Raw genomic sequence first — 27,645 nt, 5'->3', positions numbered from 1 at the left:
TTACAAAGGAGAAAAATATGTTTATTTTTTACAACAAGGCCAGTCCAGTAGGCCACTTAAAGATATAAAGCACACAGTTCGAAGCTAGAAAATCTATTATTATTATTATGTTAAAAGCTTTGTACCATTGGTTTCCTTCTATTGGAGATATTTTATGTAGGCATTACATAAAACCACACAGAATAACTGCTAAAATACCCTTTATTATTGCCTTTAAAATAAAATAAACAATTCTTACTTGGTTTAGTAAAAGCCACATGCTCAGAGTTACACAAATAAATTAGTATTGGACTGAGATTCATTATTTTTCTATGTTGAAAAAATAAGAAATGGTTTAAATTCAGATGTGGGAAGCCCAGAATTTAAAATTCTGACCCATTTTCTTCAAGATTTGCTTCATTTCTGTCAGATTTTCCTGTATTTATTTAACAAAATCTTAATCGATGCTTATCCAGCCTTTCTGAAGAAACTTTTATTCAAGTTACTTTATTGTTTAACAAATTTTAACACACAGAGCGCATTGCTGTTTCTTTATTATTTTAAAAAGTCTCATTAGACGGGTTGTTAAACTCCTGAGCTGCAAATGTAAAAAACAAAAAAGAATTTATTTAAAAGAACGAACAAAATCAAGTCGATGTTATGTAATATATTACTTGCTTTAATAATAATAATAAAGTTTTTTCCATTAGAAAAATTAATCTCTTCTGTTGCACAGAGAAACCCACTGGTAGCATAGTGTCATACAAAAATATAAAGATGAGCCAAAACATAATGAGGTGAACAAAGTCTGCGTAGTTGGATGAAAGGTTCTGATCCAGAGCGCCTTCTGAAAGGGTTCCACCCTGTTTGAGGTTCTTCTTGGAGCGATAAAATAAAAATGAAAAATGAATCCCTGAGGATGAAAGTTGAGTTCATAATGTTTTGACCCAGTCAAGTCAAGCTTACTCTTCTTACTGCGTCAACATTTTACCAATTTTCTTACAAAACAAACCCAAATCCAAACCCTTTCCATCAATATAAATATAGAAACTAAACACTCTACATGTCCGTGAGAGAACACATCCCTCCTTCATGCATCCTGTCTGAGTTTTTGGCGGCGATCTACTGCCCGGCTGACCCGTTGGTGTCGTCGCTGTCGGCCTCCCGGGGCGAGCTGGGAGCGGATCCTCCGACGGAGCCGGGGGCCGGCGCTCCCGGCCCGCCGGCCCGCCGCGCGGCCTTCCCCTTCAGCAGCTGGCTGTCCGGGTGCAGCGAGTGGAGGTGGCGGACCAGCTCGTCCTGAGTGCCGGCCGTGTGGCCGCACTCCTCGCACACGTACAGCTTGTTGCGGCGCTCCTTGTAGGCGTACTTCAGGGTGACGCTGTGGATCTTCTTCATGTGGGACTCCAGGGAGCAGCGCTGGGTGAAGGCCTTGTCACACAGCGAGCATTTGTACGGGCGGACGCCTGGAAAACATCAATCAATCAATCAATCAATCAATCAATCGAGTTCATTTGTATCGCACATTTCAGCAACAAGGCCGATTAAAGAGACGAAACTAGTAACAAACATCACATTTTGTCAGTACACATCAAATATATTAATCAATGTTCCATTTATTATGGTTCAAAAGCAGTTATTTAGTGTTGATGTGGTTGAACTCAGTGTTTCAGCTGTTTTACAGTTTTCTGGAAGTTTGTTCCAGATTTGAGGTGTGTAGAAGCTGAAAACTGCAAAATCACAAAATCTTACCAAGTATTTTTGGTTTATTTTCCAGTGCAAATACCTTAGTACACTTGAAATGAGACAAAATTAACTTGCAAGTAACTTTTCAATGACATATAGGAGCTTGTTTTTGAGAAATTTGCCTCATAATTAACGTTACAATGAATAACACCAGGGAATATACATATACATATATATATATATATGGATGATGCTTTAAAAATGTTTACGCCAGGAAATCAATATGATATATCAATCACTTATATGAGCAAATGTTGAGACACAACATGAGACAAGACTCATAATTAACAATTTTATAAAACATGAAAAATGTCTTGTTTTATGTGAATTAATCTGTCAATGTAACTAAAACTTTTTCAACAATATTAAGGAATTATTTACTAAAACAATTTCCTACATCTTCCTAAAAAAGTCACTTGTAAGTTGGTTTGTCTTATTTCAAGATTAATGAGATATTTGCACTAGACCAAAAATTCTTGGTAATATTTTGTGCTTTTGCAGTGAACTCCAGCAGCAGCGTTCTGGATCTGACTGATTTTTTAGGCTGAAGTGTGAAGAAACTGTTGCAGTAATCAATGTGACTAAAAATAAACGCATGGATGAGTTTCTCTAGATCTTACTGAGACATTAGTCCTCTAGTCCTGGAAATGTTCCTCAGGTGACAGAAGGCCGACTTTGCAACCGTCTTTATGTGACTGTGAAGGTTCATGTTAGAGTCCATTACTACTCCCAGATTTGATTGTTCCTCTTTAGGTCCAAAGATAATAACTTCAGTTTTGTTTCTGTTCAGCTGCAGACAGTTTTGGCACATCCACACATTTATCTGTCCTATTAACGCTTTGATGGGTTCAGAGTCACCTGGTGACATCGTAATGCAGAGCTGTGTATCATCTGCGTGGTTTTGATATCTGATCTTACTACCTGTCATTACCTGAGCTAGTGCGAGTTTATAGATCTGTTTAAAGCCTCTTAAACCTGGATACTGCAGGAAAATCAAAGCGAGCCAGTACCTGTGTGCGTGCGGACATGTCTCTTGAGGTCAAAGGTGTCGTTGAAGCCTTTGCCGCAGAAGGTGCAGAGGTGTCTCTTGGTGTCACTGTGGCACTTGACGTGTCTGTTCAACATGCGCTGGAACTGGAAAGTCTTCTGGCAAACCTGAAACCAGCAACAGTTTATAGACCCATAATTTTTACTGAATGTCAACCTGACAGGAAGTCAACTGAGTTCTAGACTTAAAGGGTGTGTGTTGACACAGATCAACACACACCAACGCTGGATGTCACGGTGATCTTGCCCTGGTTTAATTCAATTAAATTAAAAGATAATTTATTGATCCAAATTCTTGTAATATTACGACTTTATTATCAGAATTTTATCTTTCAATTTTTACATTCTTTTTATATGGCCCTAAAGCAAAGTATACAGAATGACATAACTTTAAAACATTTATAGCTGGTCTGGAAGAATCAATAATGAATGAAATAATGAGATTAATCACTTTAATCGTGCCGTCATACCTGGCACACAAAAGCTCCTGCTGGTGTCGGCGCAGTGTTCTGACTTTGGCCCGCTGGTCGGTTCACCATGGATGGCGGCTCCGATGGGGCGGGGGTTTGTTTGGGGGCAGCTGGCACCACAGCGGCTTGTGGAGGTAGAGGTTGTGGACTGGGAATGGGAATGGGAGGAAGAGTTGGAGGAAGAGGAGTGGGATCAGGAGGCAGCTTTCCTGTAGTTACCTGTTAGAGAGAGAAAAATGCTGATCGAGCTGAAATGAAGAGGCGTGTGTTTCTGCTAATGCTGTAAGAAGTTTTCCTGTGACAGAGAAAATGTTTTATTCTGGACATAACTCTAGATATTATTACGACAACGTATCAGGGCGATTCTAGATAGAGAAAGAAAAAGAGTATATTTCCACCAATAAGATCTGAAAGTTTGAGATTAATATCAGAAATTTTATTGAAAAGAACTTGGAAATTTCTGAGATTGAAAAGTCACAAATAAGCTAGAAAAACTCAGAAATCTTTAGATTTGTCTCTGAAAATTTCTAGAAAAAATATATGGAAATTTATGGATTTTCAAACTCAAACAATTTACACAGGTGGAAAATATTTGACATTTGAAACTTTTTTTCTAGAATTTTTCTAAAAATAATTTGAGTCATAAAAATGTTTTTTCCATTAATCTCAGAAATGTCCATTTTTTTCTAAAAAAAGTTTCTGAGCTTGAAAGGTAAAAAAAAATGTGACTTTTGAAACTCTGAACATTTCAAAAGTAGAAAATATTTGACTTTAAAACTTTTTATAGAAGGTTTCTGAGATAAATCTCAAAATTTCTAGCAAATTTTTCACTTTTCAAAATCAGAAATGTCCGTTTTTTTCTAGAATATTTCTGAGATTAATCTTTTTTGGCATAAATTTGCTCCTCGTGTTTTTTCCATCTACAGTGGCCAAAATCTTGGTTTTTTTTAATATTGTACAGTGGAAACTGCAGTTGTGTCTCCTTTCTCACCTTCATTTTGGACCGGACATACAACGACCCACTGTGTAAGCTGCGCCTGATGTCCGACCTTCCCGGTGAGCCGCTCGGACTCCGCGGTTGTCCGAGCGCGGTGCTGGACGGCAGCTGGGCGTGGTTGTCCGATGAAGAGTGTTTGGTGAGGCAGAGAGGAACGGTCTCCGCAGGACTCGCCTCGACTTCCGTCATCAGAACCGAGTTCGGGAAGATGGAGACTGGATGGACAATAAGGGCAAAAAATGATTATTTTACAATAACATATTCTAATATGTAAGATATAAGCATTTCATATCAGTCAACATTGATAATTATTGATCCGTTTGATTGTTTTAAAAATCTGAAACACTGCCAGACTCGAGACGTTTCCTGTTTCATGCGTAGTTTTCACTAAATGTTTTGTTATTTTTATGTAGTTGTGAGGCACAGCTGTGTAACTTTAAACTGTTACATTGTTTTATTTTACCAATATACATATTCATTTATTTCACTGTTTTTGCTTTATTTATTCTACTTTGTAGATTGCAAGACCTTAACATCAATATTGTCAACGTCTGTGGTTATTTTATATTAGTTTCATTACTGAATTCTCATATTTCTCATTATGTTGAAGATCTTCTATGCCATGTTATTTGTTCAAAATAATGTATTATTAAAAAAACAACAACCACCATCAATAGTTAGGTTGAGCAGGTAAAGTCTTTCCTCTGCCTTCGTCTCCCAGAATACAGTGCGGTTCTGGAGTTATATTCTATTGATATTAATGATGATGCAAAACCTGGCAATGTATGTTTAAATAAAAAAAAGTAAATCTGGTTTTAAACTGGCAGATGTGAACTGGAATACTGTTGACCAAAGGAGTGAGAGACAAACAGAAAATTAAAAAAGAAAATTACTGCATTACTGGGTTTCACAATAAGCAGCCATCTTGCACCGTGTCCTTATTTGCACAATTGCTCTGCTAGCAAACACACAGAATTAAATAAGTGTGTTTGCGTGGTTAGGTGTGCTCCTGTTTGGGCTATTGTCGAGTAAGACTCGCTTTGCACGCAGACACATGCCTGGAAACACACACACACACACACACACACACACACACGCACACACACCAACCTATACAAAGACATCCCCATTACAGTTAGACTTGCTGAACCAGACGGTCTTGCAGCACCAGCTCTTTACCTTCCTCAAACAATCCACCTCCGCAGGGCTGAGCGTCAGGGTTTCTGCGTGATGGTAAAGGTGTTCACCAAGCTTATTACAGTTAACTACAGCTAAGGAAATAACTGAAAATGAGAGAACATTTTCATTAACAGATATAATACCCCTCGTTTTTGTGCTTATGAATTTATTTGTCAGCCTTTTTCCCCCCCACAGAAGCAGTTTACATCTGCTGTCGGCAAATTACAGCACTCCACAATCCTTCAGGTGACACGTCGGCTAATTGGCAAAAGTTGGGACAAAGATAGTTGGTTGTTCAACAATAACTGAATAACTTTTTAAAAACTGTATCTTCTGGTGAGCATTCATTAACCAATTCGTGTAAACATAGTCACAACACAATACTTTGACCATTTTGAATTATAATCTGCACCTAAAAACCAACCAAGACACGAAAAACTAAAACATTAAGCAGTAAAAGCATAAGTGAAACTAAACAATATTCAACTAATAAAAACTAACAAATACACTCTAAAAATGAACTAAAAGTAACTGAATTAGACAAAGAAAATGAAATAAAACTAAATTATAACCATGGTGTGCAAGAGCAGAGCATAACATGAAAATGTCAAAGAAAGCAACTTGATTGACAGATAAAGCCAACGGCACGTTATAAAGGTGTGCTTGTGTGTGTGTGTGTGTGTGTGTGCGTGTGTGCGTGTGTGTGTGTGTGTGTGTGTGTGTGTGTGTGTGTGTTTCAGGTGCCCATTGGCAGGTGTGGCCTGATAGAAAACAAGGAATCAGTTTAGTTTGTCAGGCTTGAATCTGATAAAACCCAAATGTAAATGCAAATGAGGCCCCTGCAGCTAGCTTTAAAGATGAGAAGACACAAAAGCTGATCTATAAACTTACAGAGCTAACGGTTCGCTGTGACACAGTGAGGCTCTGTGCCGCCTCGGCAGCATATTTGCTAATGAAATGCCAGTCACAGAGCCCCAGTGGATCTCCGGGTTTACAGAGACACCATCTGGTAATTATGACGTCCGGTCAACAATACTAAGTTACGACTTAGCTGGGTGATGTGGACTTAAAGTTTTATCACGATATTTCTGTCTTCACAGCAATCATCACCACAAAACAGAAACACACCTCTTGAAAAACATGACTGTTTAGAACAATAATCACATAAAGAAGTGCTGTTTGTATCACTAAACTGTACAGTTAATCATATTTATTCATGGAGGAATAACATCTGATTGTTATTCGTTTACTGAAGATTACACTTGTTAAACGGATCTGTACCACAAGTAGAAAAGTAAATAACATTTCCTTGAAATGGCCTAAAAGTCTTAATTACCTCTGTGCATTGATAGTTTCTGTGGTGACTGCTGCTTGTGGACATTTAATCTCAACTAGCATTGTTTGCTCGCCCCTCCTTCCCCCCATCACCAATGAATGAGATGTGTGTATGTCTGGGTGTAACTGGATGACGGGGTTCAAAATACCCAAAGTTCTTTCATTTCATGATGAAGTCGAAGGAGGAACACCATGTTTGCATATGTTTTAGTGTTTTATTTTTTTATTTATAGCATTGCTCAGCTGAGAGAAAGAGTCAACAATCAGCAGATAACTTTATCAAACATTGGGTGTGAGTCAGGGTGTGTTTGCTAAAGGTGTATTGTCTGCAGCAACCGGCTGTTCATTGGGTCCGTTACATTTTCCTCCATTCAATAAATATTAACCTTCAGGCAGCTTTAGCACCGACACTGAAAGTAGATCCCAGAATACACAGAGGTCATTTAAGACCCACTGATTTAACACTTGGGTCATTTTAGAGCCAAAATTTCCTATTTTTTACAGTTTCATGTTTGCTTTATAAATGTAAATGGGCAATAGTTAGCATTCGTTAGCCAGGGTTAGCATACAGGATGCCCATCAAATGTAGCTCTTTTAAACAATAGAGCAGCACAGATTTAACCTCTGAATGTATAACATTTAAAAAATCAATATAACAAGTTACTTCAATTGTGTACCTTACGTCAGTTTTTTTTCCTTTACAAAAAAGCTAAAATTATATCTGCTTTCCTGTAAATTTGCTGATGCTACTGAAAGAAGCTAACTAGCTTGACTTGGCTTTACTATGCCTAGCATTACAACTTGTAGCCTACTTTATCAAATATAGTTTTTAATTGTAAAACAATACATTTTAAATCTCTAAAATTCAAAGAAATATGCAAGAGACTAAAAACTGCATTGAAAACAATCCAGCACTAATAAGTAATTTTTTAAAGATAAGTTCAGAGCAAAGCTAACTGGTTTGGCAAATTGTGGTGAAAATAATAAAATAATATATGAAACGTTCAGTGATTGTTTCTTCTATTTACGTAAGCTGCTACTAATCTTACCTTGGCTAAGTTTAGCTTAGCATGATGGAAGTTTCTACTAATGAGGCAGAATTTACTAGCTGCCAAGTTTATGCTAGTTAGCTTAGCTTAATTAAGTCCGGTTTGGAATGAGAACTGAAACAAACATGTTTTAATGGTAATAATCAGTTTCTCACAGTGTAAAGATCATATTATATATGAGATGAGAACATTGAGATTGTGTCCCAAAACTCAAGCTTTAAATGAGACTTTTTCTACAATGTTTTTAGCTTATAAAATGCTAATCAGTGAAAATCTTATGTGCTTGACAAAAATACTTCAACTAATGTAGCTAAAGTTCTTGAAGTACTTTTTTGTTTTTATAAATTAATGGACCAAATGTGTTGCTTCAAACAAAAATACTTTAGTTCTGTGTTGAGTGACAAAATTTGATTCCTTAAATGTAAAACTCTGAAAGAAGAACCGGATACAAAATCAGATTTTATAAATGAAAAAAAGATAATTATGCCTTAAGTAGTAAGGTGAAATCATGAGAAGTAGAGACTTCATTTGATTAATATTTCTACAAACCTTTAAACAGATTATCATTTTTTTAAGGTTTGCAGGAGTTGATGCTGGAAAAGATTAGTTTTTAAAGAAGGTTTAGCAGGACCTAAACTTTTATAGATCCGATTTTTAAGATATATACTTTATGTGAAATTTAGACCTCATCTTACATAGAAAACACAAAATCACAACCAAAACTTGTTGGTGTTAAACAGAGTGATACATCCTGTTTCTTTTTCATATCAGCTGGTCACAGTTAAAGCTACAGCACCTTATGTTTTCATTTTGCTGGTGGAAAACCCAGAACAACAACATGTATTTCCTTAAAGAGCGTCACCTTTGACCACATATTTCTATCATTGAAATAAACATTTGACATGTTTAACCAATGAATTGATATAATTCAGAATATATCATTATGCTGTAGAGAAATACACATGAACTAAAAGAGTGGGAGTAACACTAAAAGCAGAATAACTGGCTCTACAGGCTTTTGCTGACGTCTTAAGAAAGGCAAATTTAAGATTTTTTTTCATGTAGTTGTGCTTTACATCTAAATAAAACCCAAATTAAACTATTTCCCAATGAAATATTGAATGGATAGTTAAATCTGAGCATTGATGTGAAGGAAAACTGCATGTTTTTGTTGCTGTCTGTAACATTAATACTCCTGTTACTCAACTAAACCCTCATCAGTTGTGTGTAATCTCAGAGGTGGGCCAAAGCAAACTGTTTTCACACCGATGATCCATCAGAAACTGGTCCTGGCACATGTTTGTGGATTATGAGATAAAAATAAAACTCCAACACACACATAAATACACACCATGTGGAAATTTGTCCAAACTGATGGCATCTTGTGGCTTATAACAAGCATTCAACACGCCTTCCACTCTCTTTCCGTCTAAGGTAATTATCATACCTTTGTCTGTGCGTGTCGGCGTGTGTGTGTGTTTTCATTTTGACTGTTCTTTTGTAAGTGTGTGTGGACGCCAACGCAGTCCAGGCAGGTACATCAAGTAACGGCACATACCAGAAACTGTACCAGAGACCGTTGCTGGGTTTTGTTCAGGGTGTTAACGATGCGTCACTGTGTACAGGTGCCGCAGGTTTAGTTTTTGACATGTAATCCTTAAATTTAAATGATATAATAGGATCTTCTAGCTTTGCAGTGACTTTTTAGTAAAAATCAAAATGAGTTTGCAGGCGGCATCTTAAAAACACTTAGTAGTGGGTGTTGATGTGGGTAACGTGGCTCTTTGCCCAGGGCGTAACTGTGTCAAAGAGAGACATGAGCATTCCAAAAAAAAAATTAGCATGCAGCTAGCATTCAAAATGTAAAATAACTGATGACCTTTGAACTGAAATGGACAGAAATTCTTCTTAACGAGTGAGTTTGGTAGTCCTAATACAAACTTGTTGTGACATGGGACAAAATTGGCAAAGAAAATGAAATGAAAGCTAAAGTCAAGTCAAGGAATAAAATGCTTTAGTCATCACAAATCCCAAACTTTAAATAGATTTTTTTTACCTTTACTGTGTTAGAAGAAAAGCATCTAGTTTTCAAACTTTTTTCAGCTCAATGGAACAAATTTATTTTGTATAAGAATTTAATTTGGGCCACTTTCTTTCAAAACGTTTGCTAATATTTGGCCATTTAATTGATTGAACAAAAGCTAATTCAGCTGCAGCAAAGTCGACTCTTAAGGAAAATCGCTGGTTATTAAAAAAGACTTGGTTATAAAGGACGAATAGTACGAGTTTTACTTAACATTTCCTACTAATAGTAAATGCAATGATTTTGTCCAGATTTAAAAGAAAAAAAAGAGAGTGAGACAAAATGACAAAAAGAGGAAAAATGCTGGTGCTGTTCCTCACTACTGGTCAGAGTTAACTGGAAGATGGAGATTTCCAGGATGGCAGCCCAGTTAGTGAGCAGTTAGAGAACAGAACTTTTCCAAATAAAGATATTGGTCACAGCCACGTTATCAGACGTTTAGAGTCACATAACATGAACCCGCAGGTCATGATGCTGCTTTTAAGGCCAAGTGTTTCTCAGAAAGTCAAAGGTGTTGGCATGGCAGACATTTAGAGTTTGGTGACACGTAAAACAGTAAAAAAAAATTATTATTTTTTTTTTTTGGAAAACACGGCAGTGAAAAGGAAGCAAAGATCTCAAGCTTTGACATTTCGACTTATTGGGCAAAAGTCACTGGAAACAAAGTTTTACTGAAATAAAACTGGCAAAATAGGAAAAAATAAGGATAATGTTTGTTTTGATTGGATTTAATTGCATTTAATAGATGAGAGTATCACTACTACTTCAACAACTTTTACTCAAGTAAAAGTAAAAAAGTATTTGATGAAAAAAATTAAGATGTTAAATTTAAAATCTGATGTTTTAAAGAACAAAATAAAAAAATGTAAACAAATTTTCAATATAAATGTTAAACTAATACTTACAGTTGGTCACATATAAAAACATATGCATGTTAGAAAGGGGTGAAGTACTTCCAGTGACAGTATGTGATTTTACTGTATATTCAACTGGTAATAAATAACAGCAAAAAAACAAAGATTGTTTCCAAACAAGAGGTCTCACTTTGACATAAAGTCTACACGTGTATTGGTGAATTTCTGGTTAAAATCTGTTTGTTCTTCATTCAGTGGAAAACAAACTGAAGGAAGTTTATATAATTATTTCTGTGCAGTAACCAGAAATTTCTAATTTTACTCAAATTATAACTTTTACTCAAGTTATAAACTCCTAAAAGTAAGTTCTTTTCAAAACGTTAGTCAAGTAAATGTAACAGTGACTTCCTACCACATAGGGGCAAGTATTTGAAAATTATGAATTTATAGTAACTTTTAAGGGGAAACAACACTAATGGGCACATTAAACCTGCCATCATCAGTTGGTATTATCAGTTCATGACTAATTATGTATAAAACCTGGGCCAGATTTTAAAAAGGGCTTACAGTGGCTGTAGCCCAGGGCTCCAATTTTTGGGGGATGTCAACTGAATTGTTTGTTTTTTAAAGAATATTTTACAGACATGTACTTTATATAAAAGTGACAGGCCCAAATCAGGCGAGTTGCAATAATATTTGGGGTTTTTTATGAATATAAGCAACAGTAAAGTATTTGAAAATAGAAGAACTTATAGTACTTTTTGAGGTAACAACATGGATTTACTGTTTATCATCAGATCATACATAATCACCTATCAGTGAAGTGTAATTTTAATAATTTAAAGCATTTATCAAGCTGAATAAATGCCATATTTAGCATATATATTATATTTGAGGCATTCATCGAGCTGAAATCGGGTTTCCTGCTGCTGTTGTCGTCTCAAGCAGCCATGGAGGAGGATGTAGAAGTCAATGATTAAAAGTTAACGGGAGAGAGGAGAGGAAGACGCACACAAACAAACCCAGTGAAGAAGGAGCGGGGGAAGGGTCAGAGAGTGGAGAGGCTTAGGGTGTAGTCCGTTACTTGTTATCTGATACCGGCGGCCTTTTACAATAAAAACTCCGCCGACGGCAACAATGGGGATTGTTCTCAAAAAGATGAGGAGGGGGACAGGAGGCGGTGATGGTCCCCAGTTGGAGACCGTGACAGTAAGAGTGTCACTTCAGAAATCTGGGTCGCTTTGCCTCTGAATTTGAAGTGTTTTCTGTTTATTTGTAATGAATCAGCAAATGCCAGGAAGCGAGCCAGCCTGGAGTTTTATAAGTCGCAGCGACTGAACAAGGAAGGAGGGCAATCAGGGGTTGAAGGTCGATCTGGGAAGCAATCGGAAAGGCCCGTTGCGAAAGGAGGCAAACATTTAATCATTATATAATTTGTTTATGTTCATTTTTGATTGAATGATCTATGCTCAAGCCGATCTGGAGTTGATTTCTACGCGCAAACAAAAATAAGTAACGCAGTCGCTGAACCCGAAGGCTCTCCGGGGGCCCCGCCGGGATTCCCGTTATTCGCATCCAGACTCCGGACCCCCTCCGTGCACCACCTGCCACACCGACACCGACACCAGCACTCCCGGTCCGACCCAAAACCCCGCCTAAAACATCCTCCAATCTGTGCGTAAAGGCACCGAGTCACGCGTTTCGAGTCTCCGGTTGCGTTCATGAAGCAGCGAACATGGCTCATTACTGCAGCAGCGGACTCACCTGGGATGTAGACGTCCCCCCGCTCATGGTCGGGCAGCTCGCTCCAGTTCCGCTTTCCAGGCGAAACGTTCGCCTTTTTCACCAGAAAGGCCCGCGGCATGCTCGATCACAGCCAACCAGTCCGTGTTGGGTTATTTCTTTTTTTTTTTTATTTAGCGCAAGGGAAGTTTTCAGAAAAGTAGCGACGTCAGACCAGGTAACCGTTTAAAAGCAGGAAGCTGAGGGGGAAAATGGAAAGAGTGGATCCTCTTCTTCTTTTTTCCCCCCCTCTTCTTCTTGCGCTTTTTCGTTTTGTTTCCCCAAGCGTTATCTTCTAATATCTTAGCACTTTTCTTTCTCTCAAAGTCAGATTTCCAGGTTTGAAGAAGGTCCGGACAGGTGAGTCTGCTCAGGTAAGGCGGGTTAAGTCAGCGCGGACTCCGCAGCGCCTTCAAATAACGGGAGAGTGGGCTGAGAGAAAAGAAAAAGAAAACGGCAGATATCCCCGATCACACACACACACACATTGAGTCACGACAGAGGTGGGTCAAACGGGAGCTCAGGTGCTCATTTAAAAGGAGAAAAAAGCAGGAAACAGGCGCCAGCACGCATGCGCGGCAGAAATAACGGTGACAACAGGCTGGAGGGAGACTGGGTTAGGCCTCAGTATACCTGCTGAACCGGTTTACCCCTCCTCTCCCTGTCTCCGTCTTTCTTTTTCGCTCTCCGTATCTCCACCTCTTCTCCATTCCCCTTTAAGGTGGGGAGCCGTGAGAAAAGACGAGCTGCAGGAAGAAAGTCACGATTTCAGCCGGATGAAAACGTCCGAAACACGAACTGGCATAAGATTTCTGATGAAATGCTCATTAAAATGTATAAAACAGCATCTATGTTTACTCTGAAACACAGTGGCTGCTTCTAACGGGTCAAATGGGCAGTTACCCAGGGCGGCACAGGAAATGGGGTGGACACTGCAACAGCAAAACCTTACAAAGTAATTTGGTTTAGTTTCTAGTGCAAATATCTTAGTACACTTAAAATAACTAAACTAAACTAACTTACAAGTAACTTTTCAGCAAGATACATGAGCCAGTTATAATCAATAATTTTTTAATATTGATGAAAATGTATTTGTTCCAATGGCAGAGCTGCGCAGTAACTAGTTACATTTACTCAATTACATTTACTTGAGTAACTTTTTTGAAAAATATTACTTTTAAGAGTATTTTTACAATTGTTTACTTTTTATGATAACTATGTTTCTTTGTTTTGTTTTGTATTTATTGTTTGTATTGTTTGTATTTTTTGTATTTATTGGCAGAATTTTGTAGTCCAGTCATTTGAACCTTGTTTGTTTTTAGAAAGAGAAATTAATTCATTTCCCAGGAACAACAGATGGAAATTATGGCTGAATACAAAAAGTGTTTTCAAATGAAAACTAACCTGGATCTTGTTTTCACTTCTGAGAACAGACTAAATATTTTTTAAATTTTCTTTACTGGAGCCTATAATAATGTGCAAACTGGATGCTTTTCATTTAACAAAACATTTTGAAGTGTCGGCTCTACTGCCCCATTTCTACAAAAAGTTGGTGATTTCAGCATTTAAACATAATATTTTGGCCTGTGAATACTTATTAGCTGACAATTTTGGCCCATGTGACAAAAAGTTCGGACACCTTTGGTTTAAATTACACACAACAGGAATCTGTTCATCAATTACTTAACATAATATTTACTTCTGAAGGCATTTGGTTGGACTGAATTTTGTTTAGAGACCACAAATACATGTGTGCACTACATTTTTCATGCAAACTTTAAAGGGATTTGCTTGAACTGAATTTTGTTTAGGAGAATCAAAATAAATAATTGATTTCAAATGCAGGCCACACTTTACAGATTTTACAGAGGTATAAAAGTCGTAGTGGGGAGGATTTCCAGTCACGAAACAGGATTTCTGGCTTTGTTTACATTTATTCATATCATTAAGAGTTCAGGGAAAGTAACTGCTACATGAGTTTAAATGACACGTTTGAGGAGACACTTTTCATAATTAGTTTGGCTCACTTTGCTATTCCAAAATGTATAATTTAGCTAATCTCCTACAAACATCTGTGATACTCAGTCGCATTAAGCTACATTTTGGGGAATTGCTGGGGAAATATGAGCGGAACTACAGAGAGCAACACTTTTTCCCTCTAATATTTAAATACATAAAGGGCTCTCTGTTTATCTTTGTTTAGTATTTGAATATTATTGGGGCCAATAGCTTGGCGAGAGCATAAAACTCTACTGTGTCATAGTTATTAAATACCCAAATGAAGCATGACTCATATTTGATGTTTGTTTGTAGATTTACCTCTCGTTAATTTAGTACAATTTTGTGTAAAATTTCCACATTTTTAACATTTCGTTTTTCAAATCAGGCTGGTTTAACGGGTGAATTTTAAGGTCCCTATTAGATCATAATTATAAAAGTTGAAGTGTTTAAATAAATTAATCCAAAATTAATGTTTCAAATAGTAGATAGTATTTAATTTGTGAGAGTCCATCACTTAAAAATCACTGTTTGTGTTTAAATAAGTACCTGCAGAATTTAGTAATAAATAAATTAATAAACAGATCAACATAGATTTGCTATCAGTGAGTGAAAAAAGTTCTAGAATATGCTTTTTTAAGTATCTGTGATCAATATTAATATAATAATACATCTGATAGAATATTCAGTATATGGATTTCACTCAACTTTGATCCAGAACCGCACAGCATTCTGGGAGATGTAGGAACAGGAAAGACTTTAGCCCCTCAACTTCTCACAGCCTGCTAAGCTAGGTTGGTGGAATCAACTCATTCTGTTCTTTGGTTACCTAGCAACTCATTCATTCTTCGGTTACCTAGCAACAACTTGTTGAGTAACTTGCGCAGCAGGAGTTAAAGGTTTTGCCACCGCGGCTGAAAAATACACAACAACGTCGTGGAATGAAAACTGTGGGTAAGAGAGGAAATGTCACGCCACCAGTTTGGCAATATTTCAGATGTTTAAAACAAAATAAAACTTATCAGTAATTATCTGCATCGACTGGTTTGAAACGTTTATGTTGTGATATGTTTTTCAGCCATATTGTCCAGCCCACTCGTTTCGGTCCGTAAACTTAAGGGAATCAGATCTACCGACAATTTCTGGATTGTTTTAACTGAACAACACCAATAATTTAAAGAGCACAAATTTTAAAGCTGATAAATCTGTCTAATTCTTTTATTTGATTTGTTGCAACCATTTTGATTTTAAAGAGAATACAGTTAAATGAGCATTAATTTTATTTTTTCTTTAAACTGGTATAATGTATTTGTGTATGGTGAGTATTTTTTGTATTTTTATTCCTTTTATTCCTCATTTGGTTTATTGCAGCCATTTTTACTTTAGTTCAGTGCTGACTGTAAAAAGAAAACAGTTAGATGAACACTTATTCTATATTTTCTTTAAATTATTTGTTTAGGAGTGATTCTAGCAATAATTCATTGTGAAACAGTTGCTTTTCACATCACTTATTTCAGATTTAGTTCCAAAATGAGGGGTTTTCATCAATTGGAGAACATGTTGTGTTATTTTTCTTAGCTAAAAAGTATTTTGTTTTCTCTAATAACAACACTTATAGTAAAAGTTTGCCTTTCTACTCTACTCTAGCAACTCCTTTGTGGTTGGATTCAGATTAACACAATCTAGATGCCAAAATAAGGTTGTAAATAAAGGTGTGAACAGCCTATCAGTAGAGCAGAGGGAGCGTTGGGTGTTGGAGTTCATCTGAAGAGGAGTGGAGGAAGGCTGAAGGTATGCTGCCCGGGCTGTTGGAGCAGTCTGGCCAGATGTGCCTCCTTCTCTTTCCTCCTTCTCTGTCGCTAACACTGTAACACTTTAAACAATTAGAGGTGCCGCCTGCAAGGTACAGGGCAAGAGAGTGCAAAGGACGGAGGCCACAGCCCCTCTAAATAAAGATTAGGAAACAGGAAAGGATGCAAAACAGTAAAACTGAGCTAATATTTACAATATTCACCCAGAGATAAGGAATCTATTAGGAACTGATGGAATATAAATCTAAAAACTACAAAAATGTCAAAAAGACAAATCCACAGATCTATGATAGAGTGTTAGGTCCATGCTAAGAAAATTAAAAATATATAAATTTATGTGAATAAAGTCATAATATTCCCAGATTAAAGTTGAAATAATATGAGAATAAATTTGTAGATCCAACTTTATTCTCATAATATTATGACTTTAATCTGGGAATATTATGATTTTATTTTTGCATTATTTTGACATTATTCCCATATTGATTTCTTTATTCTGCTAAAGTTATGATTTTATGCTCATAATATTACAACTTTAATCTGGCAACATTCCAACTTTATTCTCACATTATTTTGACTCTATTCAAGTCATGTGGGAATATAATAGATTATTATACTACCATGTATTAATGCATATTCTCATAATGTTACAACTTTATTCTCATATTATTTTGACTTTAATCAGCCAATATTCCGACTTTATTCCTGTATAATTTCAAAATGTTGGAATAACTTAACCAAAGCGATTCAGTTTTAAATTTACAAAGAAAAACTCTGATAGTGTGTGATGCAGATGAAAACAAAACATTTTTGTTCTTAGTCACACAAATAAAAGAATCTAATTTTATTTTTGGATTAAACTACTTCGGTTTTTAAATAGTTTAAAACTGGGAGAATAAACTGGTGAAACATATAGAAAAAACATTAAAAAGAGACAAAAGTTGCCACTATAAGACAAAATTGATATGAAAAGAAACTTAAATGCACAAGTAGCCAAAAAAATAACACAAAACAAATCAAAATGGTGGAAAACCTGCATAAAAACCAAACAAATAATGGAAAAGCAGGCATAAATATTTGACATAATGTTCACAGAAAAAGAACCACAAAACAAATTTACCAACCGATTGATTGATTGATTGATTGATTGATTGATTGTGACTTTTACTGTATTAAATCCTCTGTGATTGTTTTCTCTCCACCTCCGTCTATTAACCAGCATGGAGAGCTCGACTGGTTCCCAGCTGAAACTGGGAAGGAAACAGTTGAAAAGCCAGCAGAGGCCATTTAACACCAGTTGGACCTGATCTGCTGACCCGTCTCTTTGGAAACGCTTTGCTTTAATTCCTGCGCCAACTTCCTTTTCGGCAACTTCACACCTGATAGGAACGATGTAAACAAAACAAAAACAAGGGATTTAATTAATGAGCTTTATGGTGAAAAGACATAATCTGAGAATCTTCAGTGATAATTTTTAGATTTTAGTGTTTAATTATCAAACAATAAAATAATGTGAGCCGTTCTGGATGTGATTAATGCAGACAGTTAGTTGTCAGATGTTTTTAAGTAATTAAGGATGAAAGAGGAAAGTGTGACACACGGATCTGGAATGAGAAACATTTTTGCCTTTGTTCAACCGAAACCGAACAGTTCAGACCAAAACTGAACCCATTAATAAAACTAACTAATGCTGATTTAAATGTGGCCTTTATCTTTAATAAAAACTATTTCACTGTCCATATTTTTGTTGCCTTTCACCTTCCACCCGAATACTTTGGGTTTTAGTTTTTGTTTCCTTAGCAGTGGGTGAGAGTACTGGTCAGGTAGCATATCTGCACCTGTGTGTGTGTGTGTGTGTGTGTGTGTGTGTTATTTTAAACCTCTGCACACAAAACCGTTGAAAGATGGAAACTTAACTGGAACTGATTTGTGAATCTGTATTTAAAAAAAATTAATTTTACTTTAAAAAGCCACTAAAACTCATGTGTTGATGATTTAAATTAGATATTTTCGCCTCCTGTTGGTGTTAAATTGTTGACCGATTGATATGATCTGCAGCAAAGATTGTAGTTTTTGTAGCTACAATTAAAGATTTTACAATTTGCAGCATAAATGTAAATATCACACCAACAACAAACTAAAATAATTTCTGCCAGCAGGGGGCAACAAAAACTATAAACTTAAACTTTGTTATATGTAGCTAATTTACAAAAGAATATTTAAAAATGTTATCAGTAAAATGATGAAATTTAATTAAATTAAATTTAACAATAAAATAAATAATTGAATAATTTGTATAACTTTTATTGCCTCATTGTTTTGTTTAATACATATTTAAATCATTACAATTTAAATTATTTAATAATTTCTTATTATATGTACAACATTGGCGAAATACATGTTTTATTTCATTGTTTCACAGGTGAGTTTTGCTGCGTTTGACCAGTTTCTTTCATATGGTGATGCTGAGGCTGCAAATCGGGAAGCACTACATCCAGGACAAGAAAAGGTATGAACAGAAATCAGGTTTAATCTGACTAAATGAATGTTTATCAGTGTTTCTTTGATGGGTGATGTTGAAAAGTTTCCATATTCTGTCTCCTAGCTGTCATGGTTCTCTTCCTCTGGGCTCCACTGCTGGTCAGCTGTGAAGAGGTCAAAGTGCAAGTTGACTGTAATGACATCCACAACGAGGACCAAAACTTCCCAGTGGAGTAAACACCATCTATCCAAGTAGAACTTCTTCAGGTAAACTTTAAATTTGGGTTGTTCCTAATGAAGGCGGGACTAAAACTGGTATGCACACGCTGATTGGTCTGTGTCTAAAGGTTTGCCCGGGTCAGCCAGTCAGATGCAAGTTTGTTTGCAGAACTAAAGAAGTTTAAATTACTTTATGACTGACATACATATATATATATAACTCTCTATATAATTTTAACATAGACATAATTGTAACCTTTGTTAATGTTAATATTTATTTGGTAAATATAATATATATATTAATAAATATTCTGTTAAATAATGTAATTAATTATTTTATATTGTTCATTATGTTTCTTAATGTTATTGTTCTACAGGGACCCAGTTAGGAAAAAATTACATTTACCAATGCAACATGAAAAAGCTATAAGTTTTTCAATGATTATTGAAAAATATAAACTCCTTATATATTGTGTTGGGTTTTTTTGTGAGAAGCTTGTTTCTTTTACATTAAGAAACAAATTTCTTTCTCAAATCCAAATAATATAAACATTTTTTTCCAAAAGTATGAAATATTTCAATCCTAACTGGTCATATTCAGTAAACTAGAACTTTAATTCCAACAGTTTGTCAGATAAAATATACCTTTTGAAAATAACAGTCCAATTTTCTGCATTAAAAATATTGTTTTTTGTTGGTAAAATGTAATATTCTCTTTTTAAATGTTTCTTAATAGATGTAAGTGAAACATTTAATACCGGGAAGAAAATGTTCTAAATGTGATTTAATAAATAAATTACCTGTCAATAACAGTCTTTTTTCAGTCGTATTTCCAGAGCTGGACAGTAATTAGCTACACCTACTGGAGTAACTTTTTGGACAAAAATTTATTTTTATATGTTGTACTTTTTACTTTTACTTGAGTGACTTTATTATGAAGTTAATTAACTCTTTACTCTTACTTGAGTAAAATTTCTAGATATTAACTTCACTGAGTGAAGAACAAAGGTGTTTTTAACAAAACTTCACCAGACACACACCTGAATGTTTGTTAAAGTTTCATAAGTTTTAAACTGAAAGAAACTGATTTGGAATTTTTTTTTTGGTCTGATTTTGTTATTGTCTGATGATGTTTATATGGAATATTTTTATTCTTCATCTTTCAAATACCAAAATGTGAACATATGTTTACATTTTGGTCTGTCTGGTGGTGTAATTTTTAAAATGATAAGTTACTCTGGAGTCTCCTCTTTTACTAAATATTTTTTACTATTATTCAAGTATTTCTGTGGATGGTTATTTTGTACTTTTACTTGAGTAAAGATATGTTGAAGTAGTTCTACTCTTGAGTACAATTTTTGGGTTCTCTGCCCACCTCTGATTATTCACAGGAATATTACACATTCATTTCTATTGCAGTTCCCATTCTGCACCACATGGTGGCGGTGCAACCAAAGCAGTATTCCTACCGGAAGTACAGTAACACCTGGCGATATCTATGGCTGACTATGGATCCTATTCTATGTTTAGAACATGAAATCAGAAAAGGGCAAATTAATAAGGAGAGTGTGGTGGCTGTTTTCTTTGATATAGAGAAAGCTTATGATATGATGTGGAAAGGAGGTTTTTTAAATAAATTTAAAAAAAAAGGGAATTAGTGGATCAATGTTTTATTGAATAAAAGATTTTCTACAAGATAGATCAATACAAGTAAGAATTTGTCAGAAAGGTTTTTTGTTGAAAATGGTACGCCTCAGGGAAGTATAGTGAGTCTTTTGTTTTTTTCTATTATGATTAATGATATGTTTGATAATTTGGAGAGAGGAATGGGGTTTTCTTTATTTGCTGATGATGGAGCAATCTGGTAAAAAATTTAATTTTATTGTTAGAAAGATACAAGAAGCAATTAATAATAGAAGATTGGTCTTTTAAATGGGGATTTAAAATTTCTATAGAGAAAACAAAGACTTTATTTTTTACAAGGAAGAAAGTATCTAAAAATTTAAAACTGCAGATATATAATCATGAGTTAGAAAGGGTAAAGGAATTTAAGTTTTTGGGTTTATGGCTGGATGAAAAACCTACTTGGAAATGTTAAGTTGCACAAAATTCGAGACCAAACTTCAGCTTTAAAAGAGCACAAACACAGCTTTAATTAACATTTGCAAATGGAGAAAACATACAAAGCTCACATCTCAGTGAGAATCAGATGAGTTCTGACTTGGGGCTGAACGTTCCCTCATTTACATAGGATACATCACACATTACGTAGTCACACCCCCTGGCTCAAGTGTCAGGTAAAAATCTATAAGTTATTTATCTGTCAGTTCCAGTGGATCAGAGTTGCATACACATTCACAGCTCAACTCTAGGCGTTTCTCCAAGAAGGCCTCTCTGCTGATGGTTAAACAGATACTAGAAACTGAATTTCTACAATCTACGCTTATCACCTTAGCCATGTCTCACATTTCTAACTGCTGAACACCCTGGTCTTCACTTATTTGAGGCGGGTCAGAAGAGCATATGTCCTGTTGAGCTGCAACTGAGTGCAAACCTTTAATAAAAACATCATAAAGTGTACATTCAAATTTATTTAAACATTGTTACTAAATTTTTCCTTCACAGAAAATTCATATTAAAAAAGTATTGGATAAGCGTAAGAGAGTTTCAAACGTAATGAGATGTTTGGAGTGAGAAGGGTGCTGAGAGAAAAGCATTGAAAACAATATATACTGGTTTAATATGGTCTGTTTTTGATTATGGTATAGCTTTTGGATCAGCATCAGAAACATTACTCAAAAAATTAGATAATATTCAGTATCAAGCTTTGAGGTTATGAGCTGTCAGAACAACTCCAACGTCAGCCTTACTGGTAGAAATGGGAGAGATGCCACTTCATCTTAGAAGAAGTTAAAGAAAACTTATTGGTGTCATTAAAAGGGTCATGATGGAAATCATTAATGTCAAGAAATTTTAAAATCTAGTTGGGAAAAGGAAAAAAAAATAATTTAAATTCTTTTGGATGGGAGATAGAAAATATTGTAAAAGACTTTGATTTATCTCATATCAGTCAAACAGTTCCTCTTTCACCAGTTCATCTGTCTCTATTTCATAATAGTGTTGTTGATTTTACTTTGTTGGAGAAAAGGGAAAAAGAAAACCTTTTAGATCCATATTCAGTACAATCATATTTAGACAGTAAGTATTATGGGTATGTCCAGGTTTATACAGATGCTTCAAACAATTCAAATAGCAATAATGGGGTGTCATTCATTGTTCCAGAATTTAGTATTAAAAAATGCAAAAGAATTACTGATGGAGTATCAGCTTATGCAGGAGAGATGATGGGAATCATTTTAGCTTTAGGATGGATTGAGGAAGTTTGTCCATTAAGAAGTATAATATGTTCTGATTCAAGTTCATCATTATATTCATAAAAAAATAATCATGCTATTAGTGGACCAGATCTTTTATTAGAGATTCAGTTATTAATTTATAGAATTCAGGCACCAGGTTTATTAGTTATTTTTACATGGATACCATCACATGTAGGAATAAAAGGAAAGGAGTTGGTAGATAAATATGCAAAACAAGCTACAAAAAATAGTTATATTAATATTTTGGTACCATTCAGTAAAGAAGAAATCAAATCAATTTTTAAACAAAAGGTTAAAGAAAGATGGCAAAAGCAGCTGTTAGCTCGGACTTAAATCAGAACATGGCAATGATGGGTTTAGAAAGAAGTAACTGGAATAGTGTGGATTGTAGTGACGAGGAAGAGATGGGTGGTCAAAATGAAGATAAAGAGTGGGAAAAGCTGGGGAAGGGTAGTAAGAAGCAGCAAGCTGCTGAAAGAAAGAGGAAAAAGCGAAGTGAGGAAAGTACAGAAGGCACTGATAGTGAAGGCATTGAGGAAAAAGCGGAAGAAATAAAAAATCCAACTATGAATATTATAGTAAGATTTGATGAAGGAGAAGGGGTTAAGAAGATTGATCCACGTAAGTTAACAAAAGCACTTAAAGCGCATGTTGGAGAAATTAAACATGCCAAGATACGGAGAGACGGAAATCTTCTGATTGGATGTAATTCGGAAGTTCAGGTGGAAAAAGCAAAGAAACTGGGATGGATGTGTAAAGTTAAAGTTAGAACTTAAAGTTAAAGTTGTTAGAGTGGGTGAAAAAAGAAATAATGAAAGTAAAGGAATTATCACAGGAGTGCCTTTAAGTGTAAATGTGAAAGATTTAGTTGGGAATTTAAAAGAAAGGAATAAGGAAGTAAAAGGAGCATGAAGGCTGACAAGGGGTCCAGAGAAAGTTGAGACAGAAACTGTGTTGGTGGAGTTTGAAACAAAAGAAAGGAGGTTTTCTTTGGTTTAATAAGATTTAGTGTCAGGGAATTTGTGCCTAAACCAGTAAGATGTTTCAACTGTCAGGAATTTGGCCAAGTTGCAAAAATGTGTAAAGGAAAACGGAGATGTGCTCGATGTTCTGGAGACCATGAATATGGAAAATGTGGAGTTGGAGTTAAACCAAAGTGCTGTGGAGGAGAACACAGTGTTGCTTTTTGGGGATGTGTTGCTTTAAGTCATAGGTGTCAAACTCTGGCCCGCGGGCCAAATTTGGCCCACAGTGTAATTATATTTGGCCCGCGAGGTAATTTCAAATTAATATTAGAGCCGGTCCGCCGGTATTATACAGTGGCAACGCTGTGACGCCGCATTCACCACTTATACTACAAATCCCATAATGCTCTGCTGTATTTTTGGCGCGTCAATCAGGACAGAGGCAGACACGCCTCCTCCTCTGTGTCAGTAGCACTTATGGTAGCAGACATGGATGTATTAGGAAGGTGGTGATCCGTCTTCTTGCGCACTCCTTCGGTGAAAGCCCCGGCGCACCCCGCATCCCCGCATCTCTCCCCCAAACCTCACTGCGACCTCAAACTACAGCTGTCACTGTGTTACCCCACCAAAACATGGCGAAAAGAAAGGCAGAAAATAGAACTTTTCTGGACAGGTGGGAGACAGAATATCTGTTTACATATGTATGTGAGCAACTTTTCTCCTCAGTGAAGATGACGAAAACGTCTCACAGGAGACGTCTGACTAACGAACATCTTTGTTCGATAATGACAATAAATCTTATCTTATCTTATGAACATCTTTGTTCGATAATGAAGGTTTCCTCAGCTCAAACCCTGAGCCCCGACATTGATGAACTGGCATCCAAGAAAAGATGCCAGGTATCTGGCTTGGCTGCATCAGAGTGTGTCGCAAAATGAGCAATAAATAAGTTTTCTATGCACCTTTTCTTGTTACTCCAAGGCCTGAATGGTTTATTCATAGTTTATTTAATGATTTATTCATAGTTATGTTATTTTATTTTCAAATTTATTAGCCTGTGTACAAAGCTAATTTTGACATTTACCTCAGAAAGGAAGGCATTCAATTTTTATTTAAATTTTATTTAATATTCCATTTATATGTTTTATTATTATTTTTAGCAACTCAATTTTGCACGCCTGCACTTTTAAGTTATATAAGCCTTGCTTGTTCAATATTTATTGTTAAATCAAAACTTGTTTGGGTCCATATTAAAAGATTCATTTGTTCAACCTTGGCCCGCGGCTTTGTTCAATTTAAAATTTTGGCCCACTGTGTATTTGAGTTTGACACCCCTGCTTTAAGTGATGAAACGGCAAACAATTATACAGAAAATAAAAGTTATGCAGAAAGTAACATATGCTGAGGCATGTAAAATGGTTGAAAGAGAGAAACAAAATGGAAAATCTTTGACAGGAGAAAAGCAAGTAATTCAAAAGGTTATGGAAATGGTCGAAAGGAAAATTGAAGAGGAAAAAAAGAAAATGGTGACTTTTATTGCAGGAGTAACAAATGCAACCTCAGATGTGAAATCAAAGACGGAAAGGATTCAGATTATTGTCAAGGCAGCATGCCATAGCTTAGATTTGAAAAATATTTGATGGGAAGATATAAGGGGAGAACTATGTAGTCAAGAAGGATAATTTTAATCTTACAATCCAAGGAGTCTTTTGTCAAATGGTCAAGATTTTAAACAGTTTATTTATGAGCAGGAAGTAAAACCTGATATAATCTGTATACAGGAAACTTGACTGAAGCCTTTTTTGGACTTCAGAGTATATGGATATATTGCAGTGAGATATGATAGAGAAGAAGGAAATAGGGGAGGGTGTCTTTCTCTGATTAAGGAAGGAGCAATTGAAATATGGATAGAAGAGAAGGTAATATTGATTATAAATTTTTACAATCCCTGTAAGAAGCTTGAAATAAGTAAACTTGAGAAGATGGATATGAAAGGAAATATTATTTGGTGTGGAGATTTTAATGAGCATCATTCATTATGGGGAAGTGAAAAAGTTGATTATAATGATAAAGTTTTAGAAGATTTTTTAGATAGTAATAATCTTGTATGTTTGAATAATGGTAAGAAGACAAGAATTGATATTAATTCAGGTAAGGAATGTCAGTATCTGTGTTTTTCTGTGTGTTTATTTTGAGTTTTCTGAGTTCTTCCTGCTGTCCTGTCCTCCCTTGATTGTTTCCCAGGTGTGTCTCGTTCCCTGATTACAAGGTAATCAGGGTGTCTCTGTGTATCTGTCGGATCCTCGTCTAACTTGGCGTTCTTGTCCCTGTTGTCTGTGTGCTCAGTCCGTCGTCTCGTCCTTCGTGTTTACCGGTTGCTACTGGCGTCTAGCCCTGGCTTCAGCTCGGCCGTACCGCCTGGTGTTTTTGGACATTTTGGACTGTGTTATTCTGGACAATCTTCATTAAAATCATTTATTCTTCACATCCTGGGTCTCCCGCCTGCTGCCTCACCACCTCACACCGCACCTCATGACAAGGAATCTGTATTGGATTTAACATTTGTCTCTAGTTGTTTAGCTCCATTATGTGATTGTCAAGTCAAAAATAAGTATTTCGGTAGTGATCATTACACCGTCAAGGAAACCTGAGATCATCCCACTTCCCCATGCTGGAGATTTTAGTTTAACAGTAACAATAAATAAAGTTACCTTAAAATTAATCACACAAGTGACATCTAGACCCAACAGTAGACTCAAACATCAATAAAATAAATCTGGCTGTGTGTGTTGTTTTTGTCTCCTGCAAACTTTGCTTTAATTCAACTTCTGTTTTTCTATCTAATAATAAGAAATCATAGTCAGACAGACAGAGTCATGAGACAGGAAGAGCAGGTTCCCTGGAAAAAGAGGAAGTAAGCTTCCAGCCTGAAGATTTATAAAAAATAGTTGAGACTATTTATTTCAAAGCATGAAAGTTTTAAAGAATGAAATCTTTAAAATTACATTTTGAGTAAAGATTCAAAGTAAAATACTTATATTAATATTGGTTTACTTGTGCGAACACTTACTTACACTTACACTGGTGGGAACACAAGTAAAACAAGTAACTGTAACTTTGGTATCAAATAATTACAATAAGAGATTACTCTTGGTTTCTGTTCAGAAGAACATCTGTAATAACTCACATTAAGATTATTGTGCTGCTCTTGCCCTGAGTTTTCGATTCCTTCAGCAGCTAGACAGCCAGACACCGATGCTCCAATAACCAAACTTCTTTCTTTTTTACTTGTTTATTGAAGAGTGGCCTTGTGCCATCACTTTGGCCACCATACACTAAAACATACAAGACGAACATTGAAATTAGCCATTCTTGCAGCGAGCTAAAATATCAAAAACATTTTCCTAAATGAGTCCAGCGTACAGTTATTTACACCACGGTTATAGAAAACAAATAATATATATATAATATATATATATAATAATATGTTTACTTTGACTTGATCCATTATGCATTTTGTGTAGGTGTATATATGTGGGTATAATTGGGCTTGTTCTAGCACAATTATGTTTGTATTTAAAGGTACACTGTAACTATATAACTATTGCATTGCCTTTACACTGTACCTCATGTTAAAGCATAAATAAATTGTGGGGGGGGAAATGAGGGGGTAGAAGAGAATGGAGTTATCCAATACTTAATAAAAACAATATAGTAGCAGTAACTGATAAGGAAAAGGCTGATATTTTAGCAAGCATGTTTGTGGAGATACATAGTGGGAAACATTTATCAGTTAATGAAATACAGGGAAGAGAGAAAACTTAAAAGAAAAATGATGAAATTTTAAGAAGGAAGGGGAGTAATACTGATGATCTGATGAATTATCCCTTCTCTATTGGAGAACTGAAAAGAGCTTTGGATAAAACCAGGAATAGTGCTCCAGGTAAAGATGAAGTGTGTTATATTATGCTAAGACATGTGAGTGATGACGTTTTAAATAAATTAGTAATTTTGTATAATAAGATTTGGAAAGAGGGGAGACTGCCTTGTAAATGGAAAGAAGTGATTGTTATTCCAGTAAAGAAACCTGGGAAAGATCATAGTAATCCTGGAAACTACAGACCGATTGCTTTAACTTCTAATATGTGTAAACTGATGGAAAGGATGGTGAATGAGAGATTAATACAATATTTGGAGTCAAGAAATATAATTGCTCCTTATCAGAGTGGTTTTCATAGAGGAAGAGGAGAAATAGATCCTGTTTTATGTTTAG

The 27,645-nt window shown here is 35.6% G+C and overlaps 1 protein-coding gene and 1 long non-coding RNA gene across 2 annotated transcripts; one reads left to right on the top strand and one right to left on the bottom strand.

The window, feature by feature from the left end:
* Nucleotides 1-13,538, bottom strand: LOC106700142 (transcription factor Ovo-like 2). The gene is made up of 5 exons (XM_014474463.2): nt 12,504-13,538; nt 4,234-4,454; nt 3,243-3,461; nt 2,736-2,880; nt 1-1,445 (listed from the first exon to the last, which is right to left on the bottom strand). The coding sequence occupies exons 1-5, from the start codon at nt 12,601-12,603 to the stop codon at nt 1,102-1,104; spliced, it is 1,029 nt and encodes a 342-aa protein (XP_014329949.2). The 5' UTR covers nt 12,604-13,538; the 3' UTR covers nt 1-1,101.
* A 3,636-nt stretch (nt 13,539-17,174) lies between these two features.
* Nucleotides 17,175-25,874, top strand: LOC111610854. The gene is made up of 4 exons (XR_002753794.1): nt 17,175-17,723; nt 18,753-18,839; nt 18,936-19,078; nt 25,719-25,874. It is a non-coding gene; the product is annotated as an uncharacterized LOC111610854 (long non-coding RNA).
* The last annotated feature ends 1,771 nt before the right edge of the window (nt 25,875-27,645 follow it).

This window comes from Xiphophorus maculatus, chromosome 14 (genome assembly GCF_002775205.1).
Source record: "Xiphophorus maculatus strain JP 163 A chromosome 14, X_maculatus-5.0-male, whole genome shotgun sequence".
Taxonomy (NCBI): Eukaryota; Metazoa; Chordata; class Actinopteri; order Cyprinodontiformes; family Poeciliidae; genus Xiphophorus; species Xiphophorus maculatus.
This window is presented reverse-complemented; position numbering and strand designations above follow the sequence as displayed.

Excerpts from the sequence above, each read along its gene's own strand:
- LOC106700142 (XM_014474463.2), bottom strand. The coding sequence starts at position 12,603 with ATGCCGCGGGCCTTTCTGGTGAAAAAGGCGAACGTTTCGCCTGGAAAG. Across the intron at positions 4,455-12,503 it reads GGGGGACGTCTACATCCCAG|TCTCCATCTTCCCGAACTCG; the intron begins GTGAGTCCGCTG and ends TTGTCCATCCAG. Across the intron at positions 3,462-4,233 it reads ATGTCCGGTCCAAAATGAAG|GTAACTACAGGAAAGCTGCC; the intron begins GTGAGAAAGGAG and ends TCTCTCTAACAG.